General features: G+C 38.2%; 1 protein-coding gene across 2 annotated transcripts; it reads right to left on the reverse strand.

Moving 5' to 3' along the window:
* Window positions 1-142: 142 nt before the first annotated feature.
* ppp1r2 (protein phosphatase 1, regulatory (inhibitor) subunit 2) lies at window positions 143-22,958 on the reverse strand. 2 transcript variants are annotated; one of them, XR_533519.2, is made up of 7 exons: window positions 22,549-22,958; window positions 14,041-14,148; window positions 12,928-13,014; window positions 9,618-9,712; window positions 5,379-5,570; window positions 4,460-4,566; window positions 143-2,664 (listed from the first exon to the last, which is right to left on the reverse strand). XR_533519.2 is itself a non-coding variant. In XM_008406835.2 (6 exons), the coding sequence occupies exons 1-6, from the start codon at window positions 22,677-22,679 to the stop codon at window positions 2,645-2,647; spliced, it is 633 nt and encodes a 210-aa protein (XP_008405057.1). In that variant the 5' UTR covers window positions 22,680-22,958; the 3' UTR covers window positions 143-2,644. The 2 variants fall into 2 exon arrangements, 1 of the variants encoding a protein (XP_008405057.1); XM_008406835.2 differs by lacking the exon at window positions 4,460-4,566.
* Between the last annotated feature and the right edge of the window lie 2,248 nt (window positions 22,959-25,206).

Below are 25,206 nucleotides of genomic sequence, written 5' to 3' on the forward strand. Positions count from 1 at the left end.
ATTGACTATTTAATTCATTTATAAAATAATAAAAGCAACACGTTTTTATCAGTGTCAGAATAGATTGATTGCTCATCTGCAATTTATCACCAAATCAAAACGGGCATTTATTTCATTCAAAGCAAATGAACATCACACGGGCTTCTAACAATGTTTGTTTAATGACGGGGAAAAAACAAAACAATATGCACAACTTGATGAGTAAGAACATGCAGACAGGAAATTATAAGAAAACATTTTTGAGACATATGACGGTCTTAAGCAGAGAAACACCAATAACCAATTAATCAATTTTGTTTTCTTTTTTTAAATTTTCAAATTATTAAATGCACCATAACTAAGTCCCACCATTTTAGGTCCATAAATGCATCTACTAATATCAAGTACTTTGAAGCGTCTGATTTATAAAAAAAATCAGATAAAGGTTTGAGACATTTGCTTTGACGTATAGCAAATGTAAATGGGAATAGTCTTGTAATTTTTTTAATTATCAAAAACTTTGTCAAACAACTTGCAGAACAGTTTTTCCATAATTTTCAATATAATCCCTGGGAAAAATAATCAGAATCAGCAAGTCAGATCTAAAAAAAAAACAAACAAACAAAAAAAAACAACTGGAAACTTGCCAGAAAATATCCGATCTGCGCATCTCTAGATCAGAGGACTGCATAAACATCTACCCACCTTAGAAAACACAACAGGGCAGGTGTAATGCAAAACAAAAACAGAAAAAAAAGAGGCAAAAAGTATCACGGAGCTTGTTCACTAAACACACAAGTATATTAAGTCATTAGAGGCACATTTGTCAGGTCACAACCGCCTACAGGATGATCCATGTCCATTGTGTTTTGTCTAAAATGAGAAAAAGAATAATCTCTGCTTCTCTAGAGTCACACTTTTTTCACAAGTTTACAAATTAAAACAGCTGCATTGTCAAGAATCTGTTTTTTATTTTTTGCTCAGGTACTCATTCCATTTGCCAAACTCTATATTTGTTGGTTTGCTTCTAAACATGGGGAAAAAAATGCACAGAGACTTTGGCAGGAGTCATACCAACTGCTGTGACCTGCAGTATTTCCGCAACATAAAGCTCTACGTGTCCGGTCACAGTGGGGCGTTAAAGGGCAACGGGGAAAATAAAGAGATAACATAAGACATGCTCATGATTCCCTGCATGCTTTTTCTACTCCATACTTAACTGAGTTCCCAGCGTATGCAGCCAAGTCCTACAGTCGACACGAGAGTGACTGGCTTTCTTTTTCCTTTTAAGACTACGCAGTGACACATGGCTGAACCTTGAAAGAGAACTCAAGTCCTCAACGCACCTCCAATGAGCTGTAGTGGTTTAATCTGTCTCCAACGTCCTCCGACCTCAGTCAGTAGCATTACAAATATTTCCCCCTGCCCCTATGATGATCCTGAGCTGAGTCATGCAAGCAGATCAAACATTATAGCCTTAAACTGAAACCGTGGATTAAGCCAAGTGAAGAAAAAAAAAAAAAAAAAAAAACATTAAGCAACAATGTTCTGACTTTCCTTCAAATAACTTGGCACAGCTCAGACTGTTCATCTAATACCTATTCGTCAGGTCTATCAGTAGCACATACCAAAGTTCAGCAGCAGCACTTCCATACAGTCTCTTCTCGCCAACTTTACAATCAAAAATACTGTAGATTTTACACAGAGAAAGAAAAACATGGACGACCGAGCAGCTTGTCCTGTCTTATTCTTGAACAAACTTACCTTGAAGGGATAAAAAAGGATTCCAGTGAATGAAAAATGTACCTCAAGATGTCTGGTGACACTTAGAAATGCTTGTAAACTGGAAATGAGAAACTGAAAATGAGCATCCAAGTGGGACAATCAAGAATGAGTCAAATGTTCTTCCTTGAAAAATACCTCCTATTTTAATAACACAATTTGGACTAATATTCCCCAAACCCCGGTAATCATGTCATGTCAATATTGTATGTGGAGAAGCCTTGTTATATTAGCAGCTTAACTATTCCTAGAGACATAAAATGCAGCGGTGTGATTGATCAAAAAAAGAAAACGGGAAAGAAATCTGAGTTGCAGCCACTGGAAACTCCATCATGTGACATAAAACCCTTCAGAGAGGCCGTGGGGTTTCCCCCTGGCTTCTTCCACAACCAACAAGCTGTTTCAGCCATAATAAGCTCAACGTTGTGAGGTTTTTCTTGCAATTTTTTTTCTTCTTATTTCTAAAAAGACTTTGATCCTCCTTTCAGTGTCTGAGTCATAGATTCTTCAGTGCGACATCGGTCCAGGACAGGTGAGAGGAGGGCATTCTTGGCAACAGGAGAGGGACAAACAACAGCCTTCGTGCGTGTGTGTGTGTGTGTGTGTGTGTGTGTGTGTGTGTGTGTGTGTGTGTGTGTGTGTGTTTCGGACATATTCCTGAAGCTGAAAACCATTTTTAAAATTAAGAATAGAGGTTATATTGCACAGTTTTATGAGAATAGTGGAGACAAAGAGGTGACCGGTAATCTTATTGGCTGCTGGGGGATGTTGGACAGGTGGTGAAGCGGTGTTTGCCTTAACGTCTCTGCTTTCAGTCACAGATCCGATGGGCGGATCTCGCTGGATCCTGATCTGCCATGGCGCTGCCGATGGGAGAAGTCATCTACGACTCTATGGAGTCAGCTGGAGGACAGACACACAGGAATAAACAAAGGTAGATGCTTGGTATAGACGAACATTTAAATATTCTCTAGTAAAACCTCCCCCCCGCCCCCATTGCACTCCTTGGTTTTCATAGTTCAGACTGATGTCATCACTCCCAATGCCGATATCTTGTTTGACAAGCTTTTTTTTTATATACCTATTCTGCAAAATATGGCTATAATTTTTTGTTTTTACATATGAGAATAAAATTAGAATACTTTAAGAGCAAAGTCTAATTAAAATGAGGATAAACCCTTAATATCACCAGAATAATATCGAAATATTAAGACAGGGTGGCGAACCAGTTCAGCATTAAGAGCCAAATTAAAGAGCCACACAGCATTTCAAGATTAGCTTTATACTGCATTGCCTGCTGAAAGTTTTGTCCTTAGTCCCTTAAGCTAATGTGGGCCACCTAACGTTGTTTATTTTTTACAAGTATCTCTGGGTTTGGTTTGTACTCTGTTACAGCTACTTGAAGCAACTCTTTCACAATGATAAGACTTGTTTAAGCATAGTAAAATCTCATTCAAAGACATAAAGAAAACTTTTGAGCTCTGTGGAAGTGACCCTGCCATCCTTCACGTCACCACGTTGCACACAGCATTGATTGCATTCATGTGATCAGAGCCTGTTTACTTTTCCCCTTGGCAGCACCAGAACCTGATGTACAAACTCTGACATCATGTTCTCTTATTTGTGCAGCAGCGGCAGCAGCTTGTTCTGCTTCACTCCCACCTCTGCGCCACAATCCTCTGAGCTCGGGTGCGGCGCAAAGTGCACCAACGTGAAATAATGCAGCCTCTAGAAATATAGAGACCTGTTGAGGAAAACTGTTATCATGGAAACAGAATATATTCATAAACGATTCAGGTTCCACCTAAAATCTCTTCTCCTAGACCAGTGTTTCTCAAACTTTTTTAGGCCGAGGACCACTTACCCATTTTACAAACACTCACGGACCACCTAATTTGAAATTGGCCCCGCAATAACACATCTTAATATGTACAACCTGAAATGAAAATATTAGTCTCTTAACCCATTGTCTTAATTCATCCTTAATTCATGTGAAGGGTAGCGCTGTTTTGTAAACGTGAATGACAATGATACAATTATGAACTACTGCTGCTCGGGACGTTTTGCGTTATTTACAGATCCTGTGAGTGTAGATTCTAAGCTTTCCAATGATAGAAAACACATAGACATCAAAAAAGTTCTTTACAACAAGTGTTGTGTGCATTAATAACATTTTAGGACTATTTGTAATTGAGAAGCATAATAAAAGAAAAATAGACTTGAGTTGCTTTGGCAAAAACGAACAATTTCTGTCAGCCCAACATAAAAAACTTTATTTTAGGTATTAAGATGCAGTTAGTCAGCGAGGGGCGCAGCTCTGCTCATCGCCTCGACAATGTCATATCAGACTCAGCACGGCCACAGACCTATATCTGCGTGCAGGTGGCATGCTATTTATTGCAATAGTGTTCAAAAACAAAACTTCTGCAACTCACCCTGAGAAATTTCCCACAGGTACCTTCAGCTTTTCTTTTGAGTGACCTGGTTTGAAGCCATTTACCCATTATTATTTTTTAAAAAGAAATCCTTTGGTAAACTAACTGTGTGCGTTGGACTTTGAGCTATCCTCACGGCATGCAATACTAGGGGGTGCCCATGGACCACCAGTGGACAGGGGGCCACAGTTTGAGAAAGACTGTCCTACACCAACAACTACTGTAGACTTGTAGCGCTATCTTAATAGAATTAATTTCACAACCTGAGCTGAACTTTACGCTGCTTCTGCCTTCAAGGGGTGTGGGAAATTTCAGAATCAAAGAGCCACACAGGATCCGTCAAAGAGCCGCAGCAAGCGGTTCGCCACCCCTGTATTAGGAGAATGTAGTATTAATTTTATGAGTACTCCAACACGAAAATAACAAAAAATTTTAATGAGGAATGTTGAGCATCTTGCGAAGTTGTACTTTGGTATCGGCAACAAATTATTATCAGTAGGAGTACTTTGAAGCGATTGAGCAAACAACGAGTCTATTTCGAAGAACGAACCACACAGATTGAGCTGGTCACATTACATCTTGATTGCTTCAAGATATAATCAAAGCTTTTATCTCATTAAAAAGACTTTTCTCATAATTTTATGAAATTGTTTTGGTAAAAATGCATCTTTATTCTGCTAATATCATGGATGTATTCTCATAATTAAAGAACAATTCTTGTAGTCTGTCCCTAATACTCTGTTGTACAAGTCATGGAAGTGATCGTTGAAATAAAAGCCACTTTTTGAAAATATTTTCTATCATCTGTATTTTTGTTTTTAGAAATGAAAGCAAAAAAAAAAAACGAATCGATTAAAATCGGATCTGGCATAAAAAAATCTGATGTTTTTAAGTCAAATCGCTCAACTCTAGAGGCCATGTGTATTTTTATACACACTGAGCGATCACAGCACGCTTTAGTTACCATGACGATGAGTTATCGCTCTGATGCTCTAGTGTCTGGGAATATAATCCATGGGGAAGCAGAAATGGAGCGTAATGAAATTTACACTAATGATGATGAGCAAAACCATTATGTCTGATCATTTTAACCAACATGTTTACTCATTCCTCATGTGGCTTCCCGTGCTCCCTTTCTACAAGCTCTGATGTGTGAAGGTACAGCGTCTCCCTTCGCCTTACCTTCTTGTGGCGGGTCTACACTGATCTCCTCTGTCTCCTCTGAGTTGTCTCTTGGATCCTCTGTGTCATCCCTCATCTCTTCATCGTCGTCATCATCTTCCAGCTCTTTAGCAATGAGCTCGCGAGCCAGCCTTATGTTCATGCCCTCATCATAGTGCATCTTCCTCATCATCTGAAAATGCTTCTTTTTGGCTGAAAGGAGAAACAAAAAACGAAATTACTTCAAAACCAACAGAAAACACTGATTATGCTGACTTGCGTGTAATTATGCATGAACTCAACAACCTGAGATTCATTTGGGTAAAGCTCCATCCATATTGTAATCAGATTACACCAGCGTCCCCATCGCTGCTGGGGAAACATGCATGCCCATTTTTCCATTTAAACTTGTTTTTTTACATTAGATTTCAACCAGATTTAGTTGTCATGCTGACGTATTCTCCTCCTCTGTTGGGGATACAATTGCACCATACACACTCTGTCAGATCAGCTGCACGGTCAGGTTTTCAGCTGTGCTTTAATCTGTTCAGTTTTCAAACAACAGATATAGCAGAACTCTGTGAGATGTGAAAAACTTTTGATGTTGTTTACATACCAAATTTAAATTACAACTTTACTGACACTGCAGGTTAGCAGCGCTGTCTTGCAGCATTATCGTCGAAAAAACTAATTATCAAAAGAAGATTTTAAGTCTGCATTGCCCATCTTAAATGCCAATAACATATTAACTACATCTGTTGCACACTACCGGTATATTTTTAGTTGCCAAGATGATAACGCTCATAGAAAATGGAAGGGAATTTATAAAGGAAGAAAGGACGATATGGGGGGGGGGAATGAATGCTAATCGTAATTAGTATCATCACAGCTTCAACAGTCCAGAAACATGACTGCTGGGTGAACTGGTTTCTCTAAGTGGCCATCAGGTCTGAGTGTGTGTGTTGTTGTCTGTGCTGTGTGTCTCCGTTTCCCTGAATGGACCGTCAACCTGTCCCTGCCGTGCCCCGCCTTTCAGCCGTTGGGGATCGGCACCAGCCCCGCCTCTACTTCTCTTTAAGGATAAATGAGAAAAGATGATGGACGGATGGGAAAACTGATCCGCTTTTGCGGTTTAGTCATCTCTACAAGCAATTGTTCTTATTTGGTCTGAAAAACATAATGTGATTCTGAACTTTGTACATTTAACACCAGCAAGAAAGCAAGACTCAACAGTCAAAAGAGGCCACTGTGACGTTTTATTTCTAATGCGCTTAACCACAGCAAAACCTTCATCCATCAACATTAAACCCCACAGTGATCAAGAAAATCCTCAGATTAGTTTTAGTCGCAGCATATTTCCTCTTTGAAGAGCGACACAGATCAGCCTCCACTCGGTATCAGAGAGCATGCTGACATTGTTCACCTGACCCGGCCTCTGCTGCCGGGTCACATGTTGCAGTCTGTCTTCCTGGTTGTGTGTGGAACCTGATGAAGGTGATTAAAGCTGCTCAGCTGGCATGTTTTGGTAACAAACATCTAAAAAAAATATAACAAAAAGAAATACTTTCATAAAAGACATTTAAATATATCAGAAAAAATAAACGCTGTCACACTGGGTGAAGAAACCATCCAGTATTTCCGTGAGCAGTCGACACTTTCATTTTTTTTCCAGCAGGTGGCATTAATCGGCACATGGATCAGCGTTTACTGAACCTGCAGCTGTGATGCTGAGTGATATCGACTTGATTTGCAGATTTCCCAGAATGTATTTATTTTTTTCAACCTTCCGGATATAAATCTGAAACCCCGGCGATCGGTCTGAGTGGATTATTTGAGTGGAAGTACAGTGTGTGTCCTGCTCCACCTCCACATTCGGTTCAATTATGAACCTCAGAGCGCGCAGACGGGCGAGGTCACGGACTGGCTAAAATCCTGCTGACACGCTGTGGATGGATAATGCATGCGTCTTTGTCTGGAGAGCAGAAAAAAATGGTCAAAAGGATCACAAAGACCACTTGAAGACTTTTGATGGAGACCTTCTGTGCCGACAATCCACTGTGGAGCAGCACTGAGTCACCCTCACAGCTGCAGAGGGCGCTTTATATTAAGACCACGTCTATAAATAGAAAGGTGAACAGTAGGGTGCCCTTGATAAGATGGAAAATGAAACCTGCAACTACTGATACTGATCCAGAATCTACCAGCAATATCGTAGAAAAGTATTCCTAAACTCTTGATACCCATAAATGAATCCAGTGAAACAAACTGCCTGTAAACATCCACCTGTGCGTCATTTAATCTCAGTTTGAATCCAGTTGCTCTGTGAAGGCCTTGGGGGTTTGCTACAAAATATTAGCGAACAAACAGTATCATGAAGAGCAAGGAGCTGACCTGACAGGTAAGGGATGAAGTAGAGAAGCTTAAAGAAGCATTAGGTCTGAAAACATTATCCGAAACTTTGAGCATTTCCTGTCCAACATACAACCATCCTATTTCCAGTTCACCACAGGCCATATAGTGGATACAACAAGCATGTAGAAGAAGGTGCTCTGGTGAAATCACACTAAAAGTTAAGTGTGCAAAATGCGATTCCTGAAAGAAAATCAACACTGCACTTTGAATACTTCAGACCCCATGGTGAAACATGGTGGAGGTGGCATCATGCTGTGGAACAGGGCAATGACCTTAAGCAAACAGCCAAAGTCCTGACCTAAATTCAGGATAAGATGAGAAAATTACTCATCTTTACAAATGCTTTCCATCCAGTCTAGCCGAAATTAAGCTCATTTGCAAAGAAAATTATGGAGAAGTCTTTAGATGTTGGGTTGGCAGTGTTACGGTCACTGACCTCTAGGGGCTCTCTTTTTTGAGAGAGCTCTGTGTTTTTTGTTTCAGCTCTGCCTGATTGCTGCAGGTGAAGTGTGTTGGGGCTCGTCAGCCGCCATATATAAGCAGCAAGCTGGAGATGGCAGATCTCTCTTCTTTTGTTTGACCTGGGCCATGAGCTGTGACTCTGCTTGAGAGCTGTGTGTGTGAACCGACTTAAGTTTGCTGTGAGCAACTCTGTAAATTATCCAAGAAGGTGGAAGCTGGTAGGGGTTCTCTGCCATTTTTGTTGTAACCTGTTTTCTCCTGTTTTTGTGTTGGTAAGGGAGTTTAGGTTTTGTATTTTCTTTTAGTTCTCTTTAGAAAGTGGTTGTTTTATTTTATAGTTGTAGGGGGTGTTTTGTTTATTATTTTGGCCTTGGAGACCCTGAAGTTTAAAGCTCTCCTGTGTTTTTTTTTCTCCTGTACTTGTTTTAGCAGACTTGTAAAATAAATTATATTTTTGTTACTCATCAACTGTTCGGATTATTTTTTGTTTTATGTTAAAGCCCAGTGCCACAATTTACTTTAGGGATTTTAGGGTGGGGTTGTAACAGGCAGAATCAGACTCGGCGACTTAAAAAAGCTTAGCATGCTGACAAAAAGGCGAGCTCTGTTCTGCTCTGGAGACACTACAGATGATTGTACAAAGAAGGATGCTTTATAAAATAAAGCCGAAACTAAAAACCCCAGACATTCCCCTTCGGGAAACTCTTAAGAGTGCCTTCGGTCAGAGCTTTCTTCAGAAAGCTCTGCTGTAACACTCTATAGGCTATTTTCCTGCAAACCCATCACCATCTATTATGACTCTAGAAACTTCAATAGTTCATTTTATCATAAGACTTCATCAAAAATATAGTTTTAAATGACATTGAAAATGCAAAGCTTATTTTTTCACATAATATACAAGTACAAAGGACTTGCTAGCAAAATGTTGACAAAGTTTTTCAGGGGTGCCAGTTACACTTTTTTGAACTTTATATATATATAAAGAAAATTATGACTGGTGCTTATCTTTGACAGGTACAACCTGGACAAGATGCCTTGTCCAGGCATCTTGTCCGTGTGTATGTGAATGGACAACCATTCACATGCACACCCATGCGCACAAACCCCTAAAGGCAATTTAGAGAAACCAATTAACCCAACAAGTCATACTTTTGGAGTACCAAGAGACAACACACAAATACACAGGGAGAACTCTTGAAGACAGACACCATCAGTGCTGCCAAGTGAATGTTGTGAATGTAATCTAATCTTAGTATAATTATGTGGTTGTATTGTGAAAAAATTCATGAGGTAGAAATATAGAAATAGTTCTGTAAGGCACTGTTTACTATATCACCATTATGACAATATTGACTGTCACGATTGAAAAAAAATACAAAGCATCACCTTGCACTTGTGGAGTCAGCTCGTCTTCTTCCTCCTCGCTGCTCTCTTCCGTTTCCTTCATGAAGCGTGGCTCCGCCCCCTCAGCTGCCTCCAGCCTGAAGAACAAAGTGAAGCCGTCTTAAATATCTCAGGGAAGCACGTCGACAATAACTGGGCACACCAGCCTTCAACAACAATGCAAAGAGATCTAAACTCTTACTACATCTCACTATAGAAATAGATGTTAGAGGAAGACGTTAGCAAATGTACATTAGATGATGGAATAAAAGGCAGAGTGAACAGCATTAATGACTCACGAGATAAAAAAAACAAAAAAAAAACAACAATTTACTATTCTCTCCTCTCAGCCCCGCTGAAAATTTCAACAGGGTTAGACAAAATGAATAATGGCTTATGGTGAATATGTGGAAGCGCCTGAGGGAAACTCCCCTGCACTGTGCTACTGCTCTCCAACCAGCTGGCACGAGTCACTCCCGGTCAAGAGTTTACATTTCACTATAGCTTCAAAGTGCTCCAATAATTGTGTCTGATGGGCCAAATTGGATGGGATAGAACAGCTAAGACAGACAGAAAAGGAGGAGAGAGAATCTGTGATTTAAAAGCATGAATGATGGGAGGATGATGAAGGTAAAAGAGCAGCAGCTGTCGGTACTGTCTGATGGGTTTAGTGTAAAACAAAACAGGGCATTCATTACAAAAGTAAACAACCGCAGCTAATTGACTTGCAAGCCTGAAGCTAATCACTGAGCTCTCTGTAGCATCCAAACTGCCTCATCCAATCCCAGCTTTAATGCACTTATGTAAGGATGACGGCCCAGAGCGAAAAACACTCCTCAGGCTCCCATTAACATTCTGCTGACAGCTTAGAGTGGCAGATAAATATTTCTTAACCTAAATGGACCATTAGGACCTAAAATGACACAGAAATAAAAGATGTAATCCATCCATTTATTCACATTTGCTGTACGAAGCACATCACAGTTGTTGAATTGGTAAAACAGCTGTTCTTTTTTAGGTTGTAAAAAAAAAAAAAAGAGCTTTTTGAGCGTGGCAGCAAAAAGGGAAAAAAAGTTTTAAATTAGAACATATGGACTGTTTTAACACATAAATGGCTTACAGCATCGACGTGTTTCCAGCAGGAAAGAGTGTTCAGGACTGTTTTCGTCGAGTTTACAGCCTCCTTACAAGCTCAACATAACTTCCTTGGAACGCAGGAATTTTGGGAAACACCCTGCTTATTGACTGATCTGCACTTGTATGGAATTTCATTGAGAGCCAAAACTAAAAATATTTTCACGTTTCACACATCGGAACATATGAAACATTTCACTGTTTCATACGTGAGACAGTAATTACACATCTTAAAAATCTTAAGATTGTACAAGATGTTTTCACATCTAACAGTCATTTTACAGCCACAATCTGCAATGTGTTTTTTTCTGGATTATTTGTGATAGACCAGAGGAAAGAACATATGTGGTTTTGCATTGATATTATAAAAACTTCAAAGGTGTGGCATGTATTTGCTCTGACAATCTCAAATAAAGCCCAGTGGAAACAACTGGCTCCCGAAGTCACTTAATAGAGTTCATTTATGTAATACTCTTCTCTAAAGTGGCAAAACTACCAAAACATGACAACCCATCTAAACTCATAGCTCAATTAAAGTAAACACAGAGAGGACCTTGGTAACTCTGGAGGAGCTGCAGAGCTCTAGAGGAAGATTAATCTGTCAGCAGGACAACTATTAATTTTGCATAAATCCATTTAGACTCAGCAGAATGAGTCTAAAGCCAAACAAGGAGCCGTCACATTCGAACAATAAAACTGTACAAATGTGTGTGGCGAAGACCAGCTGCCTGCAGCACAAATATCCTTCATGGGGATCCATCTAAACAGAGGAGGTTGCTAAACCCCTGATGGAGAGAACCCTCACAACATTGGGAGAGTCCCGCTGCTGTAAGCTAGAGACTTAGCCTTCCCTATCTAATGGGATAGTGTTAGCAACATAAACAAATAGTTGATCATATAACACAATCCAGGTGCGGTATGGGATTGTCCCATCAGACCTTCAGCTCCCAAAACCACAAAATAAAAACCTTGTAAAAGTGCACGCAGGGTCAATGTGACCCTGCTGGACCGCGCACAAGGTACAAAGTTTATGGTTTCCAATCAACCCCGTCTCTTTAAACCGCAGGAGGGTTAAAAGACAATAAAACAGTGAACTAATTCAGACAAGTGGTCATAAAATCTAAATATTCCTATTTTTTTTCATTGTACAAATGCTCCAGTATCTAAGCGTGATCAGTCTGGCACAGAGTCTGGCCCATCTTGCCTGCTGCTACTGCTGCTGCTGATTCTCCTCTTTGGTTCATTGCCAGTTTTTGTTTCCTGGGTTGTCACTGCGGCTGCTTGGCAAGTTGCTGCTGACTCCAAGTTACTTTGTACCACTGGGGCTTCACAGCTGAACAACTGTCTGCATTATTTGTGAAGCTACATGTCTGCTTGCTTTGCAGCATCTGCCAGTGAGACAGTTGTTTAACAGTAGTGTAACATGACGTTGGTTAAAGGACCTCATTTCTAACTTAAAACTTTAATAAATGTCCAGTATTACAGCTTTCTTAAACCCCTTGTTGTTAGATCTCGTTTAATTTAAGTAGAGGATTGTCCATGACTTGGACACAGACATCAATTATTCACAATAAGCTGTGGGATTTGTTTCTATTGTATACATGAGAATAAGACTGACACCTACCACTGGCACACACAGCAAAACCAAACCAGCTGTCAGCAAGCTACAAACACTCGACAGGCAGTTTTGTTCTTAAATGTTTAAGTTTTCCCTGTCTGGGTTTTGCTACAGCAAGATGAAGAGTTTTTAGGCCCAATCTGCCTGTTCTGTTCAACATGTAGAGACTAGGCCAAGGAGAATTTAGCTTTTTATGTCTCTGAGCAATACGATTTGTCTTTGTCGTGTCCTTTAGTAGTAGAAACATATTCCCACAGTGCAATTATTTTTGTGTGGCCAATGACTGTTTATTTAGACAGATTTATTACACTCCATTGTTTATGTTTTTCACCCTGATCAAACTTTAACATCAATGTGTTTTGAGGGTTACTACCTAGTGTCATTTGTTTAAATTAAACTAAGCTCTAAAAAAACTTTATAAAATGACAAAATCCCTGGTCTCACATCGATTGCTGTTAAAGCTGTAAATATTTTGAAAATAGAAATCTGCTGGTAGAGTCCAGCAGATTGTGTTCCCTTTGATTTTACTCTGTCTCCATGCATTCATGTTTCCATCCTTACTTTGAGGCCAGGTCATCAGGCGCGAGCCCACCGCTCTGGCCTTCTGAGTCACTGAGAGCCCCCTCATCATCGTCGTCCCCAACCATCCTGAAATCAGAAGGGCAGCAGGAGAGAAAAACAACCAGAAACATTAACAGGAAGGATGGAGGAAGGATAGAAACAAGCTAAAAAGATTTTAAAAAAAAGAAAAAAAATGATCTCAGGTTATTTATAGATCTAATTTTCCAGAAAAAAATAATCCTAGAGCAAAAGAAGTAAATATATTTTATTTATTCAAAAACCAAATACCAGTTAAATTAAGTTATAACCCTCTTTAATTTATCATGACCTAATTTTACTAAACTGGATTCTTAAAGTGCAACCACAATTTGAGTCTTACTTAAAAAAGCCATTAGTCTAGTTACAATTAAACTTAATTTATTACAATAATCTTAATATGTTAAATTCTGCATAAAACATCTCAGTTTAATCCATTGCTTTTAGCGGTGCAGTTCTCTCTGCAGCCACAGAGGATCTAGAAAGCATCCACAGCTCTTCATTTCTTCTGCATTTTGTTATGCTAAAAATTCCGGAATGAATTCAAGTATTTTCTTCCTTAAAGTGAAGAACTTCTGAAAATAATTCAATAAAAAAAACTCTGCACACGCTACACATTTTTATGCAGTTTGGAGTGGCTGACAGGGATTTCCCTTTACAAATAGTCTCCAATCAACTGATTTAACCACAAGTGGACTCCAGTGAAGTTGCAGATACATCAAAGAATGATCAGTAGGGACAAGAACAGAGCTAAAGTTTCTTTGACTTTGAAATTAAGAAGTTCTATGTTCATAATTTTGAGAACAAAGTGCCAGTGTACTGTAAATAGTGTAGTGTAAATTTACACATCCCAGATACATTGTAATTTAGAGCATTTACTTCTAAATATTTATACTGACTTCTACATATTCTATAATATTAAGAAAAGCTGATAATCAAAAAAATAAAACATGTCCTGAATGTTAAATTAGTTATTAACAAAAAAACAGTGACTGATGTTTTAAAACTATTCAATCAATAGGTTGGATACCTATAATTAAGCTTTTAATTATAGCTTAATTAGATTAAGCTTTTAACCTGTTATAAGGTGTGCTGGGTTCATCTATCTTCATCAGGCCGTAGTCCTTGTCAGGAGGATGATATGTCGCCAGGATGTTCATCTCATCCCATTTGGCAGATTTTTTTCTGCAAAGAGATCAAAGAAAGCACAAATAAGAAAAGAAGACCCAACACAGACAGACACCCACTGTGTGAGGACGGCTACACACCGACCGTCACTCCACTGCACAGAAACCTCAGGGGCGACAGAGTCCAGATATAATCTAGAGCAGAACGTGGCCCAGTTTGGAATAAAACTGCATAAATTTAGGAACACACAGACAAAAACCCAGATATGTCTCTGGTACAAAAATAACTGAATGATTATGGGGTGAGATACTTATTGTTTTGGGTTTTTTTAGGGGGTGGGGGTTCCTATCAACTGCGAAACTCTAAAGGACATAATCCAGTTAAATTGTCTCTTTCTAATACTTTATACTTTATATCAAAAAGTATTTTTTTTCTTTTTAACCTTGGTATCTATAGTTGGACATTTTACCTTTTGTACACTTCAGTTTAATTTCCCACGCAAGTAATTATACATTGTTTGTAAGGCTTTGGAAAACATCTCTTCCCTCTTATTCAAGCTAAGCTACAGCACACACTCCTTGAAAAGGTTCATGGAAAAGGTTGAGAGCATCACAGGAAACAGGAAAGCAGAGGGGGAGAGAAGGATGCTAAATCCACCGCCTGCTGCCTGCAAGCCTTGAATGAGCCGCCACTTATAGTCAGAACGGATCCATTCACAGTAAATAAAGTTGAAACACTGTCAGACAGCTGATCAAGGAAGAACTTCAAGCTCAGAAAAGATGTTTTTCCCATCAACTGACTCCACAGATTCCCTCATCAAAAAGATCTCATATTTTCAGAAATCAAATTCTGACAGCTTGTACCAAACATTTTGAATGTGAATATAATGAGTCATTACATCCAGCCTTAGCAGACACAGAAAGCCACTCAACATCTGGTTAGACAAACAATACTTAATTAGGCTACTCAAAGGAAAACAGGGCTGTTTTTGTGAACATTTTAAGAACATGTACTGAATTTATTCACAAGTTGTTGCAAATTCAAAAGTAAACTCATCTGACTGACATTGTTGGCTTGATGCCTTAGCATTATTAGTGTTTAGCTGCATTTGAAAACAGAAGTGCAAATTGCATGCCACTTTTCAGATTTCCTTTTTTTTTTATTATCTTGAAAACAGACATTACAGACATCACCGTGTCATGCTAGTTTGTAGTAGTCCATCACATGAAATCGCACTAAAAGCTATCAACATTTTTTTTATGTGAAAAAAGTGTTTTCTGGTTACACAACATGAACCACAAACCTCTACTCCAGCTAAACTGCTTCAGCTCCTTTAAATGACTCAGAGATATCCATCATTACTAAAACACAATGATGGAGCACCGGCAATTGTAACATTAAAAAAAACAACAAAAAAAACAACTTTGCTCACCTAACACTAGTAGACACTAAATATAGAGCGTACTCTCTTACGTGATAAGGTCTACCTCTCCAGGGTGGTCAACAGCTGGCGACATAGCGCTTCAGGGAAACTCATTAAACAGAGTGAGTCATCTCTGAGAGCCGAGCTGCACTATCAGGTAGCATCGCCAACGTACGGCGAGGAAAGGTCGAGCCTGGTGCCCCGCACAAAAACACCGCACCCGACGCTTGCTCTGCGCCGGAGCAAAGCGCTCATCATGATGTAGAAAATACGCTGCCTCCAAATACTGCACCCAACTAAGAGAAAATTGGTGCCAGCAAGAGCCAGAGGGAAAAGCTCATCAATTTCACATTCAAGCCTGCCATCTCACTGCAAGACTCTGGTTAATTGACACAGATTTCATCAAATATGAAATATGTCTTGGTCTGCTTTAAATATTTAAAAGGAAGCTAAATTTTCTGACATATTGGCAGCTCTGTTTCACGATACAATATGTTTTTAATATTGTATTACATTTAATTGCAGGTGACTACAGAGAAAGCTTTTTGTGCTGGTCAATGAAAAACTATTTGTAAAAACAAAAAAAGTCTATGTTTCAACAGTTATCAAAATTATCTTCCATATCCAAGTAATCACATCATTTTTTTTTTTTTATCTCCGTTTCAATTTCCTTTGCTGTTCATCAAAACAGAAACTGGGTTGCCCACCTCAAATAACCTTTGCAAAGTAAGCTGTAAGCTGTGCTTTTCTTGGTCAGATGATGGAAAGTCAGATTCACTGAGAGTCACTCAAACGGCCCATCACTCAGAGAGGGGAGATCCAGTTTCATGGAAGCAGCCATAAAATATGCATCACTAAGTGTGAGGCCTACAGGTCACCATTAACTAAATAAGAGCAGATAACAGAAAAGGTGACATGTAATTCACAGAACACAAGCCCCACTTTGCCCCGACACACAGAGGTGTCAAGAATAACCTTGGCACTGATTTTACAAACGTATAACAACTCATGTAGTTTGCAACTGCAGGAAAATGCAAGTATTAGATCGAAGACCCATTCACAAACCCCTTGAGATAGAAAGTGAAAAACTAGAAGACAGGTTAAGGAATTAACATTAATTGCATACATTTTAAGATTGTCAAATAAGAAAATTTTAAGTCTTACAAAAACAGAATTAATGTTTTTTTTCCCCATTCTTCTTCTGGAATTCTATGTTTATAGTTGATTTAAAAAGTAGTTTGTATAACTTTGTATTTGAAAATATTGCTAAGTTTATTATTATTCTGGCCAGAAAATATTAAGAGCAACAATGCAGCTTCATAGCTACAGACTGTGTATCTCTGACCTTTGTACATCTAAACCCAATCCCAAATCCAATACAATCAGAATAACTGTTAGTTAACGAGTTAACAGTAACGACTGCATTTGTTTTAATATGAGGTGCTTATTTTGGTTCAATATGACATTTTCTAATAACTCTGATTTCTTTCAGCAACAACACATATCCTGGAAAAATGTCAGTCGAATACTGGATTGCAGAGAATCTTTTACTGTCCAAGAGCTTTTGGATCGATGACCGCCAACTACAACTCTGCTGCCAGCATTCAATACAAACACCACATGGCTACTTATCATATCAACAGTGACGCATATCACGGTGTCACAATGGTGCGATTGTTTGTATTCTCATCACAGAGACACAAGGTTAATTAGTTTGACCATGCAGGCTTTTCCTTTCTGAAATGGCTTATCGTCCCTGCGCATAACTTGGTTTTGTTATTGTAATCATTATCAAGCTTCCTCCCAGTGAACCTCCCAGTGTCTCTGCGTTGGTCCCTTGGTGGACAGGGACTCTGTCTGTCCAGGGTTTCATGTTTAAAGCTGGGATGGAGTCCAACCATCCCCAAAACTCTGACTTAGATAAAGAAGTGTGGAAAATGAATGGATGAATCAACAGCGGTGAGCATCACTTAAATTTTTCTGTCATTATTGTTATGTGTTAAGAATTTTATAGCTGAAGATACAGCCTTTGCTACAAATGATCAAGCATACACTAAAGGAATGCGAAGTTACTGCATTTTTAGCAATACAATTTGTATTTTCTTAAGCAAAAAAGGAATTGATTTCTTCATCTGTATATTTTTATGCATTTCTAATATTGCATAAAACAAGCTTAGGTGGTTAAATGAAAAATCTTGTTTTTGATTGCGCCAACTTTTTATCTGGTTAAATTGATTATTCATCATTGTAAGGGAATGAATAATCAATTAATAATATGATCATTAGTTGCAGCTCTAAAATCAATAATGGGAAAAAACATTTAATCTGTAACTTTAAAGGTTTCATTTAAGCATGTTTAAAGAATGTTTAAAGAATAATCATTCTTTAAACATATTTTTATTTAAAACTTATGTGGCCTGTTTGTTTTAGAAGCGACCTAAAAAACTGTTTGTTTTTTTTATGTAGCAGCTTCGCGCATCTGCAGGACCGCAGCAGTAGATTTTAGGCCGCCAGATCCTGACAGGAAATCTACGACATAAACAGACAGGTGGTCAAATAAATCCCCTCTGGACGCTACATTTTTGAAGAGGCAAAATAGGACATTCTCCAGGTACCGCAGAAGGATTTAGGAGGGCGATGCGATCTGTTCTGAACAATTAATGCAGATGAAAGGGGAAGCACTTTGTACAGCTGTTAGTGAACACTGTGCCTTGAAGAAACAGCAGACACAAAGCGAAGCCTTTTGGATGTAGTCTGAATAAAACAAGTTGTGATAGCACACACTAAGTATTCTATTGTAATTTGCATTGTTACCAACCACATAAAAATATCAGACTGGAAAATTGTTATTGGCTAGTTTTCCCTTGAATGGCTCAGATCTGTGATTTGCTGGTTAAATGAAAATTTTAATTTTTACTTATTGTTATTTCTCTGATAGCAAGAATATACAGCACATGTTTTCCCTCTCTTGCTCTTTAGAAAACAAAACAACAACAAAGTCTGAGTCTGAAAGAATGATTGATGCAGCTCTTCAACAAAACCATGATAGGTTTTTGAGTTTAGTCCCTTAGACTCATGAGAAACTAGGGCTGGACAAAAAAATCAATAACAACATATGTCGCGATGGACACATGATCAACACCAATAGATAATACATTTGCTAGAATATTCAATATTCAATATAGAAAATATTCACTGAACGTCGATCCAGAACTGCACAGCATTCTGGGGGATGTAGGCCGAGGAAAGGCTTTAGCAGCTCAACCTTTCACGGCCAGCTAAGCAAGATTGGTGGGATCAACTAACTCACTCACTCTTTGGTTACCTACTAACAACCAGCTAGGTAACTTGTGGTTACCCAGCAAGTTACAAGTTACTAGCTAGCAACATCCTGTTGAGTAAAGTACGCAGTAGCACTTTCAGGTTTCGCCAAGGTGCCTCGTAACTGCTTAAAAATGAAAACCGAGGTGGAATGAAAACTGGATAAAACAGGAAATGTCACGCCATTAGTATTTCAAATATTTAAAACAAAATCAATAATTATCTGTATCGAAACATATGAAATACTTGTAACGCGATACATTTTTCAGTCATACCGTCTAGCTAAACTAGATATTATTCTAGCATTGATATGCATTTCTTATTTTTAGTAATTACAAACAGCTTCACTGAAGTTCAACCAATAACAATAATGAAGATAAATCATGAAAAAAGCATGTTAATATAGCAATGGCACAAATAAATCTAGGGAAATATTGTGTTACCCCAAATGTGGTCGAACAACAGACAATCCATCCTCTGTATAAACAGTCTTTTAACTTTTTATGTTTTAAACTTAAAGCTGACAGCAGCAGCACGACGGTCAACCCTCATTCCCTTCAGAGGATTTGGCACTTGGCTGCACACAGAATCCGTTTCAAATCTCCTCTCCCTCCACTTCCTTGCCGTTCAAAAAGAGACTATTTTTGTAGCAACACTGAAAACATTTGGTTCACTGCTAGGGTGGGGGGGGGGGGAAATCCTAACCGTTACCATTCTATGGCCTAATTTCTCATGCAGCAACTCAGATTAATTCTCCTAATTACCAGACAGTGAAATAAAAAAAAGAATACAGCAGATACCCTAACATGACTATCCACTGTCGTAAAACATCATCTATAGTCCAAGCCATTTAAAAATTGCATGTTTGATTTTTTTTTTTGTGCTCAACACATTTTAAAGAGATTAAAAATATACACAAACATCTGAAAATCCAACTAGCATCAAACATTTAGCAGCATTTGGCAGGTGGGTGGTGTTTGTTCATCTCTGTGCAGAAGCTCTTGTACTAAACAGCTTGTATTAGGCCTTAACAGCTCTCATACGAGTGAATTTATTTTTAGACCCAAACACTTTAACATATTGTAAGCCCCTTGATTAAAACATGATTGCACCAATTTGGATGTCGCCGCATGTTGCAGATCCTATTCAGAAGGCAACCTGAGGAGGATGGGCTTTGCTTTGTGCCCAACGTGCTCAAGGGAACAGAGTTTCAAAAGTGCAAACTATGGAGTAACAAGAAACAAAGAGACAATAACCTTCAAACTTATAGAGGACCTATAGCTGTTGTTGCTTTGTGCTCAGAAATGTCAGTGTAACTCCCAAGCGACAGCAAAAACTAAAAATATCCACGTCATCTTTTGTACGCAAATGCTGATGTTAAAATTGTGTGCGCAAGTCGTTTCTTCGTTATATCTAACTATTTTGGTAATAAATTAATTCATTTTCTTTAAACAAAAAACCACGAAGCAGAGAACTCTGCATGATTTCTGAGTGAAGAGAGAATGAGAGACGGCTGCGATGGAGAAGATAAGAACAGAGACATCTTTACGAGTTCAGTGATTTATGGCATCGCACCTCACCGCAACAGTTAAAGTGTCTCTGGCAGAGATACTGATGCATAAGCGTCTGCAGGGCGAGAGAAGCAGCCGCTCCGACACTCATCAGCTGAACCCCGCGGCAATGCGCCCACTGGGCAATAGAACAGCTGATTCGGCAAAACCAGATCTGCTTTTAAAGATCTGAATGAAATTATAGACAAGATTTCCCAACCTGACAGACGTATACTCCATACTATGATTATTTTGTGATTTAGATCGATCCTGAATTACATTTACCAACCATCTCGCACTACTGTGTGAATGATATGAGCGATCATTCTGGTAATCGATGTGAAAGTAAGCATTTAAAAATAATAGATACTGGACAACATAATAGAGATCGGGTTGGACTAACGAGCACAGTGACTTTTTTCCACCAGCTACAATAAACACCATGATACAACAAATAAACTCATCTTTTAGCAAGCCTACAACCCAAGTGCAAAAGTTAAAGGAAATGTTAACAGTTCAGATTTGCCTCATCGCAATAATTCTCTGTTTTTGTTGCATTAACATATTTACAGTTGGGTTTAGGACAAGACTTTGACTGGGTCATTCCAACACATGAAAAATACATAAATGTAAACCATTATATCTCTGACTGGATGCTTCGGGTCGCTGTCCTGTCCTGAAAGATAAAACCTCCTCCGCAGTTTCAAGCTTTGCTGCTGCCAAGTGAGTTTTCTTCCAGAATTTCTACATCTTTATCTCATATACATTTCCTGTTCCAGATGAGCAAAATCATTCCAAAGAATTATGCTGCCATCACCATGATTCATCAAAATGGGGATGTTGTTTTCCATCACACTTACTGCTTTGAATTTAGATTAAAAAGTTACATTTTGTTTCATCTGACCAGATCATCTTAGTTCACAATGGCTTTCTTGTTGCCACTCCATAAAGGCCAATTATTTTCAGTGCACAACTGATTCTCTGTTTATGTTATTAAATGTTCCCACTGGCCCAGCCTGCAGGTTTAAGCAGGCAGTCACTGTTATCAGAGTCGAATAGTATCTAGTTATAGTAACTCAGTTACTTTTACCGTACTTGAGTGACTTTTTTGACAAAATGTACATCTAAGAGTATTTTTATTGTGCTGTACCCTTTACTTTTTCTTCAGTAATTTTATTATGACGCATCACTACTCTTGAGTAAAATTTCTGGATTCTCTACCTATTGTGAGTAACTTCACTGAATGAAGAACAAACATGTTTAAACCAAATATTCACCAGATAAAGGCATACACCTGCAGTTTTTGTTAAACTTTCCTAAGTTTTTTAGTGAAAGAAACTGATTTTGAAAAATGTTCTTTTGCTTGATTGTTACTTATATGAATCATTGTTATGTTTGTCCTTAAAATACCAAAAATTACACTTAACTTTATAATTGGTCTGGTCCTAACTGATTATGCAATTTTTAAATATTAAATTGGTTACTAATAATTTGATCGGTTACTAAGTACTTGAGTAAACTTTTTACCAAATACTTTTTTACTCTTACTTGAGTAATAATCTGTAGAGCTACTCTTACTTGAGTATTTTTCTTTACTATACCCACCTCTGACTTTTTTAACCGAACCACCGATTAGGCGACGTCTGAAATCACTTGAGTTTTATTGTATCAATTTATGGAAGCATGACTTCCCTTCCACTTCACAATTATTCACTACTTTCTTTTGTGTCATAAAACAAACTAACATCTGTGGCTGTAATGTGACAAAATGAAAAAAAAAATTAAGAGATAAGAATACATTCACAAGATACTATAAATAAGCCTGTCAAACTGCTGAGTCTTGTTGTTATAGAAATGTTATCAATCATTAATTAACGGCTACAATCACATCAAGTGACGTGACTAACTTCTCTTTAGCTAACGACTAAGCTAACCAGAAATGAACCTTTCTAAAGTCAGTTAAATACCACATTTACACGAAACGCAAAACTTTTATCAGGGGAAAATATGTAATTTGATACTGTAAAAAAAAAAAAAGACCCAAGAAGCTTTTAGACTCGGACTGGAGGCTGCTGGTTAACCGCCAAACAAATGTCAGAGCGCGGCTAACAAGTGTTTAGCTACCAGGGTACCACCCTGAGGGCAGCTGAGAGGAAAACTTACTGGTGGTCATCCTCCGAGAGTCCAGGGCCATGCTCGGTCACCTCCGCCGGCGCCTCGTCGGACACGGATTTCAGGTTTCTGCCGCTGTTCTTGTTTTTCAGGATGCCTTTAATCGGTCGGGGAGCTGCCATTCCCACACACACCGACACAGAGAGCCAGACCCGCCGGTTGCTTTCTGTTATGTGCCTTTCTCTCTCTGTCCCTGGATTCAGTGATGCTTACCAATAATTGCCTTTATGGAGGTTATTATTTAAAGGCGCAATCGTTCATAATTCAACATTGAATAAACGCAGAGTAGCAACAGACAGGTTCCTCCATGCATGAACTGCTTCAGCATGCCTACTCTCCTGATCGCTATCTACTGGACAAGATCCCTACTAGCGAGTGTTTCGGCTCAAAACATCGCGAGGTTTCCGAACTGCGGACCACGACGCCCTCTGCTGGCCTCATATGGAATTTCATATCAAAACATAATTTTTTGTGTTTATAAAAGTACATGCAACAAACACATGCATTCCAATGGAGGAGAGAGATATTTTAGAAATTGGTTTTAATATAAAAATGCCCTTCAAAATGACTTAAAATTCGTTGCAGATGCTTATATTCTAAAATTAATTTTGAGGATTAGAAACTATAGATGCTTTTAATTATTCATTTAAATTCAAAAGAGTGAAGTAATTTAAGTATGTCATATACAAACATTTATTTAAGCAATGATTTATTTATTTATTGAACTGTGGTGCTTGTTAGTCTTGCAGTACTATCTATCTCTTTACCATCAACATGCCTTTACGCCCTAGTTGTTTTGCATAGTGCCAAGTAATAACACCACTTGTTCCAAAGGACATTTATAAGTCATTGAATTTCATGGAGGTAAGCTACATCTACTTCAGTAGATGTAGTAGATCAACATTTAATAAAAATTAGTTTCTTATTATTGTTTTTCATATTATTTTTTTATGCAGACAAACAATGGTGCATATAGAATCAGAAAATATGTCATATTTATCTGAGTATCCTTCATGTCTTTTATGGTATTTCAGCAGCTTAGATATTAAAGACTATGTTGTTTTGCAATCCTGGAAGCCTTGGACTCATAAGTGGATTCTTTTTTGACAATTGTACTCAGCTTCTTCAACCAAAGTTGTTAGTTAAATCTGAATGAAAAATAAATATACAATGTCACGCATATACCCCAACTAATATTTGGACAAATTTGTAAAGTTGTAGAAAACAACACACTTTTTCAGTCATCAACATTGTTCTGGTATAATTCTGGCTGAGTATTACTTTTAATCAGAAATAAAGCTTGTTAAATTAACTGATTTTCTTCCAGTGTTCATAACAATTTTTCTGCAGGGTTAAGGTTAGCGACATTCTAGAAGATAATGTCAGCCTGCTTCATCCATCGTGAACAATGATGTGAGTTTTACAGGAATAAAAATATTTGACCTGATCTTTAAATGAAAACTATATGGAATCTGTATGTTCCTAGCAATGGGAACACTCCCAAATTATATCCATAACATCCCAGGATTTCTCTGATTTGCAGTGAAAAGGCTTTGAAGTGTTTTTGTAGCACAGACAGACAAAGTGAAAACATCTGCATTTCTGTTACAAGATGTTTGTGACTTACAACAAGACATTTTTCCCAAACTGAAGCTTCATATGGCCATCAACCACCTGAACAGTTTTTTTTTATCTTAAAGCAGTAATAACACTTTCCTGCACATGACACCTTATGACCAAGTTCAATGGTTCATCCTTACGAGGAAGTATCACACACACACACACGCACACACACACACACAAGTCCAGTATTGATAAGAGTAATCTGACGAACCCTGTATACAAATTCTGTACAGTATTAATAATTTTCTCCTCTATCTTGACTATGTATAAATATTGCTTTGTTATTATTTCAGTGACTTTCCAGTTGCAGCTCAGGACAGGAGTTAACATGTTAGCAGAGACAGTGATCACAAGACTGAAGGTTATGAGCGAGTCTCATCGGAAATGTGGCTCACACACCAACACTTCCACACCAGCCTTTTCTTCAGACAAAAAAAGATCTAATCCATCATTGTTTTGAAGGTTTGAGTGATGTGAATTCTTTCTTTCTGCAGCAGTCCATGTGTTTATTGTATTCTGTGTTGGTGAAATCAAAGCTGTAAATTAGTTTCTTAAGGCCCTAAGCTTGCTGGGCTTGTTCTTTTTTGTAAATTTTAGCCATGAATAAGTTAGTGGAGAGAAAAATATTTGTTTCTTTACAGATTTCTTCTGTTTTTGCTTGTTTTTTGTTCATACAAAACTTTGTTAATACAAAATGCAATTTAAAAACAATTAAATTTATTTAGTAAGGAGGAAAAAAGTTACTCAAAGCAAACAGTTATCTAATGCGTGTCTATATGTGAAACGAATTAAATAACTGAATAACCAAATGTTTGGATTCAGTTTCACAAGCTATAACGAAACCTGACCCAGTGATACTGACCTGTAGAATTTGATAATCCCCATGAAGCTTGGAAAAAAATTGGCAAAATATTTGACAGAAGTGACCCTTTCTGAAATGTGTCCGGTGTAACTGGGCTATAACTAGAATATTTCAGAAAAAGAACAAAATTACAACACATGGTGGCAGTAGAGGAATATTCTTGA

This window comes from Poecilia reticulata, linkage group LG4 (assembly GCF_000633615.1).
Source record: "Poecilia reticulata strain Guanapo linkage group LG4, Guppy_female_1.0+MT, whole genome shotgun sequence".
NCBI lineage: Eukaryota > Metazoa > Chordata > Actinopteri > Cyprinodontiformes > Poeciliidae > Poecilia > Poecilia reticulata.